Genomic DNA, 15835 nt, shown 5'->3' with positions numbered 1-15835 from the left:
TCACAAGCTGGTGTCTGTATTTTAGTGGAGGAGGGCCTGCTCGTCAGCCTGATCATTTACTAGCTTTTTAAAAATTATCATGAAATGCTTTGACTGCCTCTTAGTACACCACAGCGTTAGCTAACCTTCTGCTGCTGTCCATGGTGCTGAAGTTTTAAGACCGCCTTACCTAGGTCTGGTAGGATTACGCCACTGTCCATAGAGCTGAAGTTTCAATTGCAGTTGGTTGCCTTACAAGGGTCTATTGGGAGTTGTGTTGCTGACCATGCTGTTGAAATGTACACTACTAAAGTTGGTGGGGTGAATAAAGTCAACTTTCCTTCATTTCATGTCAATGCACAATTATGAATAATAACATTTCATTGCATAAATAATATGTGCTTTTTTCTGCTGGAGATGCTGAGTATGCCCAGAAGTTGTTGTACTGACCAAAACAAAGTACCAAATGTTCTAGTTTCTCAGGCAATTTGGTAAAGGTCTCTTTTACAAAGGTCAAGGAGTTAGAAAAAGGTTTATGTGAAGCAAGTAACTGCAAGGCACTGAGAAAGCTGCTTGATTGAATTATAATACTTGAAAATCAAGGGTTATTTGCGAACACTCAGACGTCGTCAGATGCTTAATCAAGTTTAGTTTGTCATCTCTGGAGTGACACAGTTATGACACAAGTCCTGTAAAATATTTGTATCTTAAAAAATGGAATGGAAACCCCTCACCGTTGATGTGTGTGATATCCTGGCTCAAAATGTCTACAGTGCAGAAATAAACATTGGCGATGAGTGTAGTTAGCCCTCAAGTTACCCCTGTGCAATATGAAGTGCTTTGAGAGCTGTATAATGCACAATGTTAATATAATCCATTATTATCATTATTAACATGTACGCAGTTCAACTCTTAAGACTCAAGTGATCTGTTCAACGATCCAGAGATACCTTTAATTCAAACACTGCATATTGAATGGAATGAACCAGAATGAATGCTTCCCAGAGTAGGATATGTTGTATCTAGAATATTAGCAATTAGGCTCCACTTGTGGGCCAAAATGCCTTTCAGCGGCACTATCTTTGACCATTTGGCACTTTATGACATAGATGATGCTCCAAAGAACAGCAAAGCTTAAAAATCACCATGTCTATCTCTGCATCAGTGCACTCTGGGACACCATCATGGATTTGTGTGTGTGTGTGTCAGTCAGGGAGTACACCTCGGCCGCTTCAACAGAGATGTGATGGTCATGGTTCTACCTCTTCTTAATGATCTGTGGTTGAAGCCCCTGCTGTATTGCCTTCTGAACGGACCCCTATTCCCATAATGGATGGCACGGCTCATGTGATGAATAATGCTGTGCCCATTGCACGGTGCTTAAACCTCACTGCCATGGAGGTGGATTAGGGTAATGGCCCTGTGTCATTTCAATGGTGGCATTACATAGCATGCCAAGCAGATTCACACCAGTGAAATAAGCTCCCTTCCTAAAGGGCATCTTGGCTCAGAGCATGGCTTCCATTAATGCTCAATGAATCATATTACACAGTAATGTTTACTATAATGTTAATTCAACCACTGCTCCCATCTTTTTTTTTTACAGATGTTGTCATCCAGAGCAACTGACAGTGCATCATTTTTCCTACTGCCAGCCCTCTATGGGATACGAACCCACAACCTTGACATTGGAAGCATCATGCTCTAACAACTGAGCTACACAGAACCGCAATCATTATCATGCCCCGACAAGTTGAGTCTGTTCTGAGGGCAAAGGGCGGTGCAACTCAATATTAGGAAGATGTTCCTAATGTTTTGTCCACTCAGTGTATATTCTCATGACTATTCCCTTGACCGCCTACATTTAACACATTTTCTAAAACGTAGACACAGCGTTACCCACTGCACCACATCTTGAAGGAGATGAGGTGGGTGTACACTGTTCAAAGTGCATTTATAACATTATATAACTTACATATTGAGTACAATAACACTATGATTGTGGGATATCATTGCATAAATCATTTATAACACTTTTCACGCTTTTTTTTTTGAAAACATGTTAGATAAATTATAAATATGGTGAATATGTTATACCCTTCATTTAAAGGATATGTAAAAGTTACAATTAAAAGTTGTCTGCCATGTTTTGTTCAAACTAACACTGTAGAAGATAAGCACAAAATATGAATCAAATATCAATAGAAAATCAAAGTAGAGATTGTGGCAGAGAACTTATTTGAACTAAATAGCATATCATATTTGACTGCACAACGCACTTTTCTCTCCCATTTGTCTTTGCGCTGTATGAAATATTCCCCTATTTCCTATTTGAAATGAGATCAGTTGTTACTGTACTTGTCAGAATCAATGTGTCCATACAACTATGATTCTATCTAAGTGGTATAAACACAAGTAATACTTTTTTTGTTGTAACAGTCAAATTTGAAATTTGGACAATGTCACTCTAGGTCAGCGAGAGTTGAGTGAGCCAGCAAACCTCCTACTCCTACTCCTGCCTTGCCACCACCACCACCACCACCATACTACGCTTTTCTCCTTTTATTTGTATTTGTTAACACATGCTGACATGCAGAAGATCTGAGCAAGCATGAACAGACTGAAAAGCTGTTTGACATGTCCAAGGTCAACAGGCAATGAGTATTGATGCTTTATCTCCTCAACTTTGTTATGAAATAACATCTGTAGAATGCTCTCCACCACAAACATTTAAACCATCTCTGGTGTAATCTCTTGCAGCAGGACATTTGAGCCTTTTCCAAATCTCCAAACCGGTCCTTGCTAATTCCCCGCCAAAACTATCAGTTGATTTCTTCCTTCTAATGTCCCATAATGCCTTATTCGATTATTTTCAATGCCCTCCGTCCCTGCTCTTCAGTCTCTTAAAACTCTTTAGTTTTTCAACTGAGCGAGTCAGATGAGGCGCAACCGCACTGGAGAAGAAGAGCAGGACTGGCGCGAATGCCTTTGCTTTTTACACTAAGCCGCGTGATCGGTGTTTTATAATGGTTTTAAATGATGGAATATGCAAATTATAACAGTTGACCAGGGCTTTTAGGCTGTGAAGTGTTTATGAGGCATGGCTTTCGTTTTCACTTTCTTTTTTCTGTCCTGGTGAGTACAAGTAACTATTCTTCTCCGACTTTACGCATGTTAGGATGTTGATCGATGTAAATTATGCAACTTTGATGCAGTAACAAGTTGCACCGAATAGAATAAGGCGACAGATAATGAAGATGTACTTTGTTTACAGTGTGAGCAATGTTTGGGGAAATAATCCGAAATCGACCGAGATTGATGGGAATATCTATTTGGATAACATTACGCGTATATTGAATAGATTACTGGATGGATATGACAACAGGCTACGACCTGGATTTGGAGGTACAGTAATGCATATTTTAAAATTCTAACAGGTTGTTTTTAAAGGTGTTAAATTCCAGTCTTCTCACTCAGTAGATAAAGTTGTACTTTCCACTGTGCTGAGGCACTTATGTTCCGGATATACCCCAATTCTTGGTTACTATCCGATCGTTGGAAGCTGCTTTTGGTGCACTTACTATAACTCAAATGTGTGCCCTCGAGTGTCCAGACAATTTATTTACCCACTTAGGGTGTCTTTCTCACATAGGGCCAATCCTACTAAGGGATGTTATTGTGCTGACTTGTGAGATATCCAACACCTCCACAGGTCTAGTAAATGTAAACTGGCAATGGGATATCAGTAACAATAACATCGTTTTTATCTTGTCGATATTTTACGTGCTTCCTTTTGTTTTTAGATTTACATGCTTGCTTTTGTTTTTAGATTGAAGAGGTATGTTTATTTGGCTTTGTCTTATGCCAAACCAACACTTATCTTTGTAGGTCCAGTTACCGAGGTCAAAACAGACATCTTTGTAACCAGCTTTGGTCCAGTGTCAGATGTTGAGATGGTATGTGGCCGCAGTACTACTTTATCCAGTCCATTTCTATAACACAAGACTCCAGAGTAATGGCAATTTATGGATATTTCAATACACACTTGTGTTATTGCAGACAGATAATTGCTTGTTGCTCTCAGTCCTAGAATGTCCCTCCACAGTCTCAAGTCATGTTCCTACCAGCCATATTATTCTGGCATTTGGGCAGAATGTCATTAGTGCAGCTTAGGGATTTTAATCTGGTTGACAATCTCTGCCAGTGAGGGTCCCAAGCCTGCTGATCGTTTTATTTCCTTTACCCACTATACCATGTGATACATTAGTAGCCATCCTACAGGCAGTATAGATAAGACCCTTCAGAGCAGTAAAGCCATCCATTTTGTCAAAAAGTATTCCCGGATTGAAAAAGCCATATCCATGGTTACCGTTTGGATCTTCAGTCATTTGTTTTCATATAGAGGAGTTGAGAAATATGGATATGCACAGTAATTAAACAGATCACGAACAACACAGAGGGGATACTTTAAAATATGACTTTTTTTCCCCCCAAACACTATATATCCACTTTCTGAAATGTTGGTAAATGAACTTTTATTGTTTAAAAGAACATATGAAAGAGATTGGTTTTGTTTTTCCACTGTCTAATCATGGCATGGGGTTGTTCAATGACAGACATGTATTTGTTTAAAATCTATCACTTGATGGTTTCATTTCAGAGACAAACAATTGAAGTTTTTTTGCAAAACGCTATATACATCTGCCTCACTCTCAGATAAGTAAGTAGTACTGCTAGGTTTTACACGGTCAAATGTAACAAACAACTACATTTTGAATAAAGAACTGTACACATCATAGATTTATATAAAACGAATCAATGCTGGAATATGAGATCTGTATGTAAAACAGTTACATTTGACATTTTAGTCATTTAGCAGATGCTCTTATAAAAGTGACTCGTCCATTCATCTTAAGATAGATACAGTAGGTGAATACATATCACAGTCAAATATGCTTTATATGAACATCCCATTCCAGCTAAACAATGGATATATAGTGTTTGCAAAAAAATGCTAATTTTAATGCACACCTAAAATCTATTGATTAAAAATCTGAGAACAGTCATATTTAAACACACAAAGGTATCCATAAGCAATCATTTCTGGAGAAAAAAAACTCAAATGCGAAAAATATACTCCTCATTTGCAGAAATGAAATAAGTTGACTTATTACTGGCAATTTGATCAAAAAATAAAATGAGGTCACTGTGCAGTATATATGCCCTCACTTGCATACGAATTGATTGCTGATTTGACTTCCAAACCACCATGTCGTAGGAGTACACCATGGATGTATTCTTCCGTCAAACGTGGATTGACGAGAGGTTGAAATTCGAGGGCCCCATCGAGATTCTGCGCCTCAACAACCTCATGGTCAGCAAGATCTGGACGCCAGACACATTCTTCCGGAATGGCAAGAGGTCCATCTCTCACAACATGACCACTCCCAACAAGCTGTTCCGCATCATGCAGAACGGAACTATCCTCTACACCATGAGGTACTAATGAGTCACACAGCCATCCAGGTCCAGGATAGACCTACGTAGTACTCTGTGTTCTACTGGACAATCTGAGTCTCATTAGAACACATGGGTATGGTTGAGCTGTCTGTGCATTATATGCATACTTAACCAGGCGCATTTCTATGAGTATTGCTTTGTTTTGAAAATATGGTACTACCCCACTGTATGCTGGTGTGATTTAGTTATACATGATCATAGGTGAGCGTTACTACTGTACATACAGTGTGTCCAATACTCTTTGCCATTCCATTGCAGATTGACTATAAATGCGGAGTGTCCCATGCGACTGATGAACTTCCCCATGGACGGCCATGCCTGTCCTCTCAAGTTTGGTAGTTGTGAGTTGTCTTGATAAGCCTTAGTCAGACAGATGGTTCAACCAGAAGAGCTGGTGATCACATACTGACTACAGAATCTTTTATTTCTGCTGTCCAGATGCCTACCCCATGAGTGAAATTGTGTACACATGGAAAAAAGGACCACTGTTCTCTGTGGAAGTACCAGAGGAGTCCTCCAGCTTGCTACAGTACGATCTAATAGGACAGACAGTGTCCAGTGAGAGGTTAAAATCCAACACAGGTAAGAATGTGTTCATTCACTCTATGCTTAAGTATTGCTTACAGAAATAGGCCTAAAAAGATAACTAAGCTAACTAACTGTATGCATCCTGTATGCATATGGCTTTGCAGGATTCCAATCTAAAGACATTAGTACATTCTAAATGGAATTTTCATCTGAATCTTTGCTTTTTTTGGTACACATTCAATGTGGGGTATTTGACAGGTGCTACTGTATGCATGTACTGTATGCATGATGTCTCCCCCTCGTGATACTCACTGTCTGATCTGTTGTCTGTAACACAAATCAGTATTGTGCCCAGTGATTTTCCGATTGAACAATGTTGCCTGTTAGAAACTCTGCGCCACAGACATAAATTCCATTTGTTTCCTGACAGGTGAATATGTAATCATGACTGTTCACTTCCACCTGCAAAGGAAGATGGGCTTCTTCTTGATTCAGACATACATTCCCTGTATCATGACGGTGATCCTGGCTCAGGTCTCTTTTTGGATCAATAAGGAATCTGTCCCTGCTCGAACTGTATTTGGTAGGCCTCCTCCTGACCTCCACCTTTACTCCCTCCATGTCTCCACCGGGTTGTCCACCATGCTTACATGTTGCAAGGTTACCCCTGAAGGTCCCGTTATGAGTTGGAGTCCCTTTGGAGTGACACAATAGAGCCACTTTAACATAACAAAAGAACAAAGTTGTATTATACCAATTCACCACTCATTACATGATCCATTCTGTATCCTTTCATGTAGATTAGGTGAGGATGTAGTATTTTAATGTTCTTTCTTGGCAGAACATGGTAATGGTCTGCATTCTATGGAGTGCTTCACTTAGTGGAGTGGTGCTAGAGATAAAAGGCGGCACAGTCACATGGTAGCTCTCAGACCTTCTACCTCATTCTATTGATTTCCTCCAAAGTGGTGGAGCTGAATTAATAGTAAATAACTTCTACTTTGAAATCAGTCATACCGAGAGGGTCGGGGGGGTGATGCTGTTTACTTGGACTCGTTCCGAGGACTTGCAGATTCCGCTTGTTCCCATTACATCATGCGACACGTGTTTCAGCCTCCAGCCTCGGAAGCATGGAGCTCCTAAGTTTAATTTGCCATCCTTTCGATTTTTAATTTGAATTTCCCTCAGTTACATTTTCGCGAGCAAGGAGTAGTGGCTACTGGCCTTTGTCGATTATGGCTCTCTTTTGGAAGCTCGTCAGCATTTTTGAAAATCCCACACAGAAGTGAAAGATACCAATCATTAGTATGTGTTTCAAGTTGGGCCCCACGTGAAACGCACATATGCGGAAAGTCATTAACCTCCCACATCCCACTGCTTTCATTTCACACAGTTGCGGGGGAGCGCTGTGAAGATATTGGAGTGTTTTTAGTGTGAACATGGTGTGTCCTTTAGGAGGCTGTTGCATAAACATATTGGATTTTCCCCAAACCCAAGAATGACAGGCTTTATCTTCACGGTTTACACGGTTTGTTTTTGCGTTCCAAAATGCTATGATTAAGAGACTGTAAATTGCTTCTGTAAATCCAATGTATTTGAATGCTTTGGTGACACAACAACATGACAACCGTAATATGGGGCACAGCGAGAAGCCACACAAAAGAAAATGCTGGGTTGTTTGGAAAACCCAAATTATGCTTAAATTAACCCATGTTGGGTAATCCAAACAACCCGAATGGCTGGGTCACAATAACCCAACGTGTGTTCTGTCCAATATTTACTCAGCGCTGGGTTACCAAATAACCAAAAATGGGTTGTTTTAAACCCAACATTTTTGTTTGAGTGCAGTAGCTAAATAGGTTGTAGTAATGCACTGGTAGGTGCAGAAGGAGAAAGAGAGAGATAGAGAGCTATGCAGAAGCACTCCATCAGGACTAAAGCACACGAGCCATTGTTGTTGTGACTCTGGAAGAGCTGAAAGTCCCCCGAGCTGAAGTCTCGCAGACTTAATTGAGTGGGCCTAATTTGTACCTTGCTTTTAGCCTTTAAAAGCGCACGGATGCCTCAGGCTCCTCATTTCTTTCTCCTGTCTTTCTCCTTCATTTTCTTACTCCTCCTCTTCTTCCCTCTCTCTCTCTTTCTCTGGCCTCCTCAGCTTTTTTTTTTACTGACACGATTTCTCCCATATCCCTCATTACCAAGTGCATGAGTTTGACAGGCAGTGTTGGCCATTGGTGGGCTTTTTATAGAGAGTTGGTACTGTAGCTAACTTTATCAAGAGTTCTGTACTGGCTTTCAGCGCTGAAGCAGTGCTTAAATGCAGTGAAACATGATTATATCCACTTAAATGCTCTCTATATGCCCCCCCCCTGAGCAAATGAACTGTGTAAATATGTCATTGTTAAGAGCATAGCAGGGCAGTGGCCAATGGACCTTTTTTTGTTGTTGACAGTTTTAGCTTAATGAAAACAATCTCTGCTAAATTATAGCTGTACCCTGTTAATGGACCAGTATAGAGCATGTCCCTTATGTGAATTAATAATGACTTCGATAGTGTGAGGCCAGCGATTCAAACTCACTTTGAATAAATGTGATGAGATTTATTACCATGGACACATATTGTATCCGCGGATCTGTTTGTATTTGTGAATCTCCACAGTGTTATTCCTTGCTCAGATATCTGTTGCCACGTTACATGCAACGGATTGAGGCACAACTGCTTTGCCTGTTTGTTGCTGTTATCGTCAACAAGATCCAATTTGTGAATCGAAATAAATGCAGCCAATCAATTTCCATAGTAGCCCTTCCTCAGATGAGGTGCCTGGCCATAATATTATTTAACACTCTCAATCAATGGCAATTTATTTGTACTCCCTTGAAACATAACTTGCAGTGAACCACTAGAAATCAGCAACTCCATTCTGACAAAGGTTGTACAGATTCAAATTCGCAATCAATTTATTTTGATATCCAGGTTAAGTAGTTTATTAAAACTTTGGTAGTCTATGAATATGTTCAGTCTCTTCCCAATGTTATGAGGAGACAGGAGGGTGATTTCCTGCATGTCTAGATAGTCCTGTCGGTGAAGTCACTTGGCATTCCAATGAACCTTATCCAATACCAGGAGAAAGTATTTCAGAAGGCTTTTATGCGTACTGTATAGCACAGTAAATTGCTTCATATAATCTGTGGACAGGACAGCCTTTCTACACTCTCTTCATTATCCAGGATTGGGACTGCTATTGCTCTTTTTCCCTGTAAACTTGTTCCATGTAAGCCTTCATCAATTCATCTGTGTCCCATCCTTCTCATCATCATTACTCTCCTGCTCCTCCAGGCCTGCTTTGCAGCTCAATCATCCATTGTCTCCCTGAAATGAAACTACACTACCCCGGCATCTCATTCCAATCCGCATCCGATTGATCACCATGTGTCTAACTCTAACACAAGGAAGTTGTGCTGCTCTGGAACTATCATCATCATCATCACTAAAAACAGGCCGTCCCATGAACAGTAAACACTGTGGCTGGTATGACAAACTTCATCCACCCCAACCCTCCTCTGCTTTTAGAGCGACGTAAGAAATACCTTGCTGTGATTTCAAATGGATTTGCGTCCAAGACATAACCGGAATACTAAAAGTTGACCCAAATGAAAGTTGACCTCATTTATATGGATAAATAGCAAGTCATCTATTGATCGTGAGAATCAGCAACCCAAAACATGGCTTAGTTTCCTCAGCTTAAGCTTAGTGTTACCATAGTTGCGTGCCCTAATCGAGTCCTGTGATACCATGTTTCCAAAGAGCATGCCTAAATTACCTGACTTAAAGTTGATTTAGGCATGCTGTTACCGTAGGAACATACTGTATTACCACAGGCCCTACCACTCCTGTGTTTGCACGCAATGATGTTAAGGCTAAGCTGTGGGTGAGTAAACTAAGCCATGTTTTTGGTTGCTGCCTCTCAGGATCAATAGATCATGCTGAGAGTACACAGTGTTACTTTGAAAACCCTACCGTTCCGTTGGTGAATGTTATCGTGTATGACTCTCGCTATTGGTGAAGTGAATACATTTGACATAATGGGTGAACTATTGATTTTCTTAAAGTAAGAAAGATTGGACTTTTTTACATTTTGCTGGCCACTTGTTTACTCAAGTTTCCAGGTTGAATATTTTATAGTGCTACAGGTATCATTACTTATCAATATATATAATGTGCACAATTGTGACCCTCCATCCAAAGGACAGTAAAGACTCAGTGCACTGTTTAGCATTGAATTTGGACACAAATGCATTTCTGAATGTAGGAGCAAGGTTAGTGGTTGAGTAGTGTGAACTTGTGTGAAAATGAGGCTAGAGATTAAACATCATGCCCACAAATTCACCCTCTGGCGAAGTAGGGCATCAATTACCATCTAAATTATGAATGGGCTCTGAGGATTTTATGCACTGTAATGCAACGCTAATCTTCATTTTGTAGGTTGCTATTGATGAAGTTACAGTATCTTCAGTTATTATTAACGAGACAGCCTAATCTGATGAACTCGAGACACTATTTTTGCTCAAAATGTTCAGTAATGTTAGATCAGTGTCATGAGAATTACAGCAGAAATAATTTCATTCTCTGAAAATATATGATAAGATTTGATCTATTGGGTTCATAGAAAGAACCATTTTCAGGCCAAATGACATGCTTGAATAGACACCACCATTTCCCCTTAAGCTATTTCATTGCATGTAAGCTCATGTGTGTTCACATTCAACTTCTTTAATGCAAACCACTGGATGGTTGCTTGTCAGACCCTCCAACCCCCTTCACTCCACTCCTTGCCCTGAAATCACCACTCAACAAGATGATTGGCCTGGTACCCTGGAAGCCCAGCCAGTCAACCCTGGGGCTCTGGGAGATAGACAACCAAATGTATCCTCGATCCAGTATCTCTGTCTAAAATCTCTCTATGTGCCCTGTATATCCCAGGCATTACCACTGTGCTAACCATGACCACACTCAGCATCAGCGCCCGCCACTCTCTGCCCAAAGTTTCCTACGCCACGGCCATGGACTGGTTTATTGCCGTATGTTTCGCCTTCGTTTTCTCAGCCCTCATCGAGTTTGCAGCAGTCAACTACTTCTCCACGCTGCAGGCCAACAGGGAGCTCCGCAAGGTGGCCGCCGTCAAGGCAGCCCAGGAGGCTGCAGAGGCCGGGAGGAGTGACGGGGAGTCCTCTTCGGTAATCCACCCCCTTCTCCCTCCTTCCTCCTCGTTTTACACTTCTCCCTCCCTTTCCCTTTCCTCCCATTCTCTATGTCCCTCTCAACCCCCGCTCCTAGTCTATGATAACAAGAGCGTTTGACGAGAAGAGACAGCCAGTGGCTTCATGAACGCGGTTGCTGCAGATTATGTAAGATGGATAGATGAAGGGAATATCCAGGCAGATCATTACAGGTTCAGAAGAAACCTTCATGCTGGAGGGGAAAGGCAAGCCCAATGCTTTGTGCTTCTGTGGGAGAGATACTATTATTAGGTGACTGCACCAAATGCATGAAGGCCGACATGTAGGTTTTTCACATAACAAAATGACTAAATAGTCAAACTGAGAGGAGCTCTATCGGACCATCTGTCACCATTTTGAATTGCAATCTCTTTAAATTATTCTAAAAGGCAGCCAAATCTAAATGACCTGGATAAGATGTTGACTGTTTATGACTGGTTTACTGGTTGTTGACTGGATAAGATGTTGACTATTTATGACTGGTTTACTGGTTGTTGACTGGATAAGATGTTGACTGGTTTTTGACTGGATAAGATATTGACTGAGTCTACCAGCTCTTCCTTAGCTGAACACTAAGGCATTTTTATATTATACACGGATTTAAATGTGTGTCAGCATGCTAACATTCTATTTGTTCACCTGATTGGTGAAATTGGATTAAAGACAGGACACTTGTGATGACTTCCACACAAGCCAAATTGATAGAATAAGCTGTGTATTATGTTGCACTATTAATCCTGCATTTTTCATCCCATGAAAACAAGACAATGTCACACAGTATTTACATTTCATGAGGTCTTCCGTCAAATCAAATCAAATCAAATTGATTTATATAGCCCTTCGTACATCAGCTGATATCTCAAAGTGCTGTACAGAAACCCAGCCTAAAACCCCAAACAGCAAGCAATGCAGGTGTAGAAGCACGGTGGCTAGGAAACTCTCCCTAGAAAGGCCAAAACCTAGGAAGAAACCTAGAGAGGAACCAGGCTATGTGGGGTGGCCAGTCCTCTTCTGGCTGTGCTGGGTGGAGATTATAACAGAACCTTAGCTAAGATGTTCAAATGTTCATAAATGACCAGCATGGTCAAATAATAGTAAGGCAGAACAGTTGAAACTGGAGCAGCAGCATGGCCAGGTGGACTGGGGACAGCAAGGAGTCATCATGTCAGGTAGTCCTGGGGCATGGTCATAGGGCTCAGGTCAGTTGAAACTGGAGCAGCAGCATGGCCAGGTGGACTGGGGACAGCAAGGAGTCATCATGTCAAGTAGTCCTGGGGCATGGTCATAGGGCTCAGGTCAGTTGAAACTGGAGCAGCAGCATGGCCAGGTGGACTGGGGACAGCAAGGAGTCATCATGTCATGTAGTCCTGGGGCATGGTCCTAGGGCTCAGGTCCTCCGAGAGAGAGAAAGAAAGAAGGAGAGAATTAGAGAACGCACACATAGATTCACACAGGACACCGAATAGGACAGGAGAAGTATTCCAGATATAACAAACTGACCCTAGCCCCCCGACACAAACTACTGCAGCATAAATACTGGAGGCTGAGACAGGAGGGGTCAGGAGACACTGTGGCCCCATCCGAGGACACCCCCGGACAGGGCCAAACAGGAAGGATAGCTCTAGCGATACTAATTCAGTATGCAAAACAATGTTATATAGTATATCTACTGTATAAGAATTTGCTCTGATCATTGTGGGATTTGAGCCTGAGAGCCAGCAGAGAATTCAAGCCTGTTGTCATTTCAGAAATAGCTGCGATATTAAAGCAGTGCGAGCCGCATGATCCCTGCCTGATTTTTCACCTCCGTTGGACTCGCACAGCATCCAGCAGCTGACATTTTCAGCTTCAACCTGCTCTGTGATGGAAGCCAGTTAAACCCGTGCCAGCGCCCCCACTCTACCCCACACCACCCCTCACAACCCTGCCTCAGTACCTGCTCCCCACTCCACACCGCCCAACTGTGCCTCAGTCCCTGCTCCATTCACTCTGCAGCACCACAGTAGCCAAATACTATTAAATACCAAATGTTGTATTGATGAATGCATCAATGACAATATCTTTTATGACTTTGTGCACATGGCATACACCGCCGTGTTGCTACAGGAAATGGATTCAATTAAAACTGCGTTATGCCAACAACAACAAAAAACAATTGATTTCCTATTTGAATCTTAATTGCCGATGTCGTACTGATGTGCTGGTCATAGATTTACTGTGCAGGCCTGTTCTTTCACTCACCCCTTCCACCCACCTTTGTGTTTGTGCGCCATACAGGACGCCAGCAGTATGCTGAAGAAGAGGATGAACTCTACGCCTCACTTTGAGAGGCCAGCGGAGGTGTTCCCTAACCCTCCAGTGAATGCCCAGGCCTTCCTCCAGCAAGGCTCAGCCGTGCCGTCCAACAACTTACTGACAGGCACCAGCATCATAGACAAGTACTCACGCATCCTCTTCCCTCTGTCGTTCGGGGCCTTCAACCTAGTCTACTGGATCGTCTATCTTACCAAGGACACCATGGAGATGACAAGGTAGAGGCGATATGTTTTCTAGTGGCTACTGTAAATGTTTGGAAGCTTGCTGCAAATGACAGGGGGAAAAAAGATAGTGTGGAGCAATTTCATGTAGACGGTATGTTCAGGTAGGCCAATTTGATGGAAGAAGTACAGTAGAATCTATTATAGCAGGATGACCTGTAGCTAGTCATATTAGCTGTTCTGGAGCCCTCTCATTGTGAAATGCATGTAGAATCCATGTGCTAATAGTTTCAGATTTATATCATATTATTGGAACTGGTGAAGAACCACTGTTAAAATGTCCTATTATATTATATAAAAATAGAGTAGCCAGGAGGACAGGGCCACATGATGAAGAGGGATAATGGAATTACGCTGACTTTTCCCTTTAGCATATATCCTAAACAAAAACCACTGATTACAAAGTTTAACAAACCATTCAAATCTATGCATAAGAACTACTTTTAACAATTTACACAGAACATTTCACAAAACACATTTACTGGAAGAACTGTGCAGATGCTATGTTTTGGTAAGAGAATTATGGTAAAATATCTCTGTTTTTTATGTGACCACGTTTCCCGAAAACTCTTAAATAGCTGCTTCAAATTAAGATTCAAAGCTGTCAAATTTGCCTTCTTTAAGATAAAATATTCAGGGGCCTCCCGAGTGGTGCAGTGGTCTAGGGCACTGCATCGCAGTGCTAACTGTGCCACTAGAGCCTATGGGTTCGAGTCCAGGCACGGTTGGCCGTGATTGGGAGACCCATGGGGCGGTGCACAATTGGCCCAGTGTCGTCCGGGTTAGTGGAGGGCTTGGCCAGCAGGGATATCCTGTCCCATCGCGCACTAGTGACTCCTGTGGCGGGCCGGGCGCAGTGCACGCTGACACGGTCGCCAGGTGTAGGGACCGTTCGACGCATTGGTGCGGCTGGCTTCTGGGTTAAGTGGGCATTGTGTCAAGAAGCAGTGTGTCTTGTTTGCGTTGTGTTTCGGAGGATGCACGGCTCACAACCTTCGCCTCTCCCGAGTCCGTACTGGAGTTGCAGCGATGAGACAAGACTGTAACTACCAACATGATACAACAAAATTGGGGAGAAAAAGGGGTAAAAAATCAAATTTAAAAATGGTTAAAAGCTTGGGCAAAAGACTCACTGACACGAAAATAGGAATGGATGATCAGTTTCCGAAGGAAAGTTCCAGAAGGGCACAACATTCTGTACCCACTCTTCAAGGTGAATAAACTTAAAGGGACACGTGTAGCTCTCGTCAGGGGTGCAACTGTGCTTTTAGAATTAAATATATATATATATATATATACTGTATATACACCACCACAAGTTTGGGGTCACTTAGAAATGTCCTTGTTTTTGAAAGAAAAGCAAAAACAAAGTCCATTAAAATAACATCTAATTGATCAGAAATACAGTGTAGACATTTACAACATTAACAATGACTATTATAGCTGGAAACAGCTGATTTTTGATGGAATATCTACATAGGCGTAATGGGGTCCATGATCAGCAACCATTACTCCTGTGTTCCAATGGCACGTTGTGTTAGCTAATCCAAGTTTATCATTTTAAAAGGCTAGTTGATCATTAGACAACCGTTTTGCAATTATATCAGCACAGCTGAAACTGTTGTTTTGATTAAAGAAGCAATACAACTGTCCTTCTTTAGACTAGTTGAGTGTCTGGAGCATCAACATTTGTGGGTTTGATTACAGGCTCAAAATGGCCAGAATTTTTTTGTGGGTTCCAGAAACAAATAAATTTCTTCTGAAACTCGTCAGTCTATTCTTGTTCTGAGAAATGAAGGCTATTCCATGGGAGAAATTGTCAAGAAACTGAAGATCTCGTACAACGCTGTGTACTACTCCCTGCCCAGAACTGTCTCTAACTAGAATAGAATGAGGAGTGGGAGGCCCCGGTGCATATCTGAGCAAGAGAACAAGTACATTAGAGTGTCTAGTTTGAGAAACAGACGCCTCACAAGTCCTCAACTGGCAGATTC

General features: G+C 41.7%; 1 protein-coding gene across 2 annotated transcripts in view; it reads left to right on the top strand.

Annotated features, from left to right (window-relative positions):
• Positions 1 to 2903: 2903 nt before the first annotated feature.
• Positions 2904 to 15835, top strand: part of LOC124000840 (gamma-aminobutyric acid receptor subunit alpha-6-like) — a 39893-nt gene continuing 26961 nt past the window's right edge. Inside the window, exons 1-9 of one of the 2 annotated variants that reach the window (XM_046307495.1) lie at positions 2904 to 3114; positions 3254 to 3384; positions 3868 to 3935; positions 5258 to 5478; positions 5758 to 5840; positions 5938 to 6081; positions 6458 to 6610; positions 11009 to 11262; positions 13582 to 13835. In XM_046307495.1, the coding sequence (XP_046163451.1) occupies positions 3080 to 3114; positions 3254 to 3384; positions 3868 to 3935; positions 5258 to 5478; positions 5758 to 5840; positions 5938 to 6081; positions 6458 to 6610; positions 11009 to 11262; positions 13582 to 13835 (1343 nt within the window). In that variant the 5' untranslated portion in view covers positions 2904 to 3079. The remainder of the gene's footprint in view (positions 3115 to 3253; positions 3385 to 3867; positions 3936 to 5257; positions 5479 to 5757; positions 5841 to 5937; positions 6082 to 6457; positions 6611 to 11008; positions 11263 to 13581; positions 13836 to 15835) is intronic. The other variant, XM_046307496.1, reaches the window with a different exon arrangement.

The sequence above is a fragment of the Oncorhynchus gorbuscha genome, linkage group LG16, assembly GCF_021184085.1.
Source record: "Oncorhynchus gorbuscha isolate QuinsamMale2020 ecotype Even-year linkage group LG16, OgorEven_v1.0, whole genome shotgun sequence".
NCBI lineage: Eukaryota > Metazoa > Chordata > Actinopteri > Salmoniformes > Salmonidae > Oncorhynchus > Oncorhynchus gorbuscha.
The sequence above is the reverse complement of the archived record's forward strand: the minus strand, read 5'-3'. Positions and strand labels throughout refer to the sequence as shown.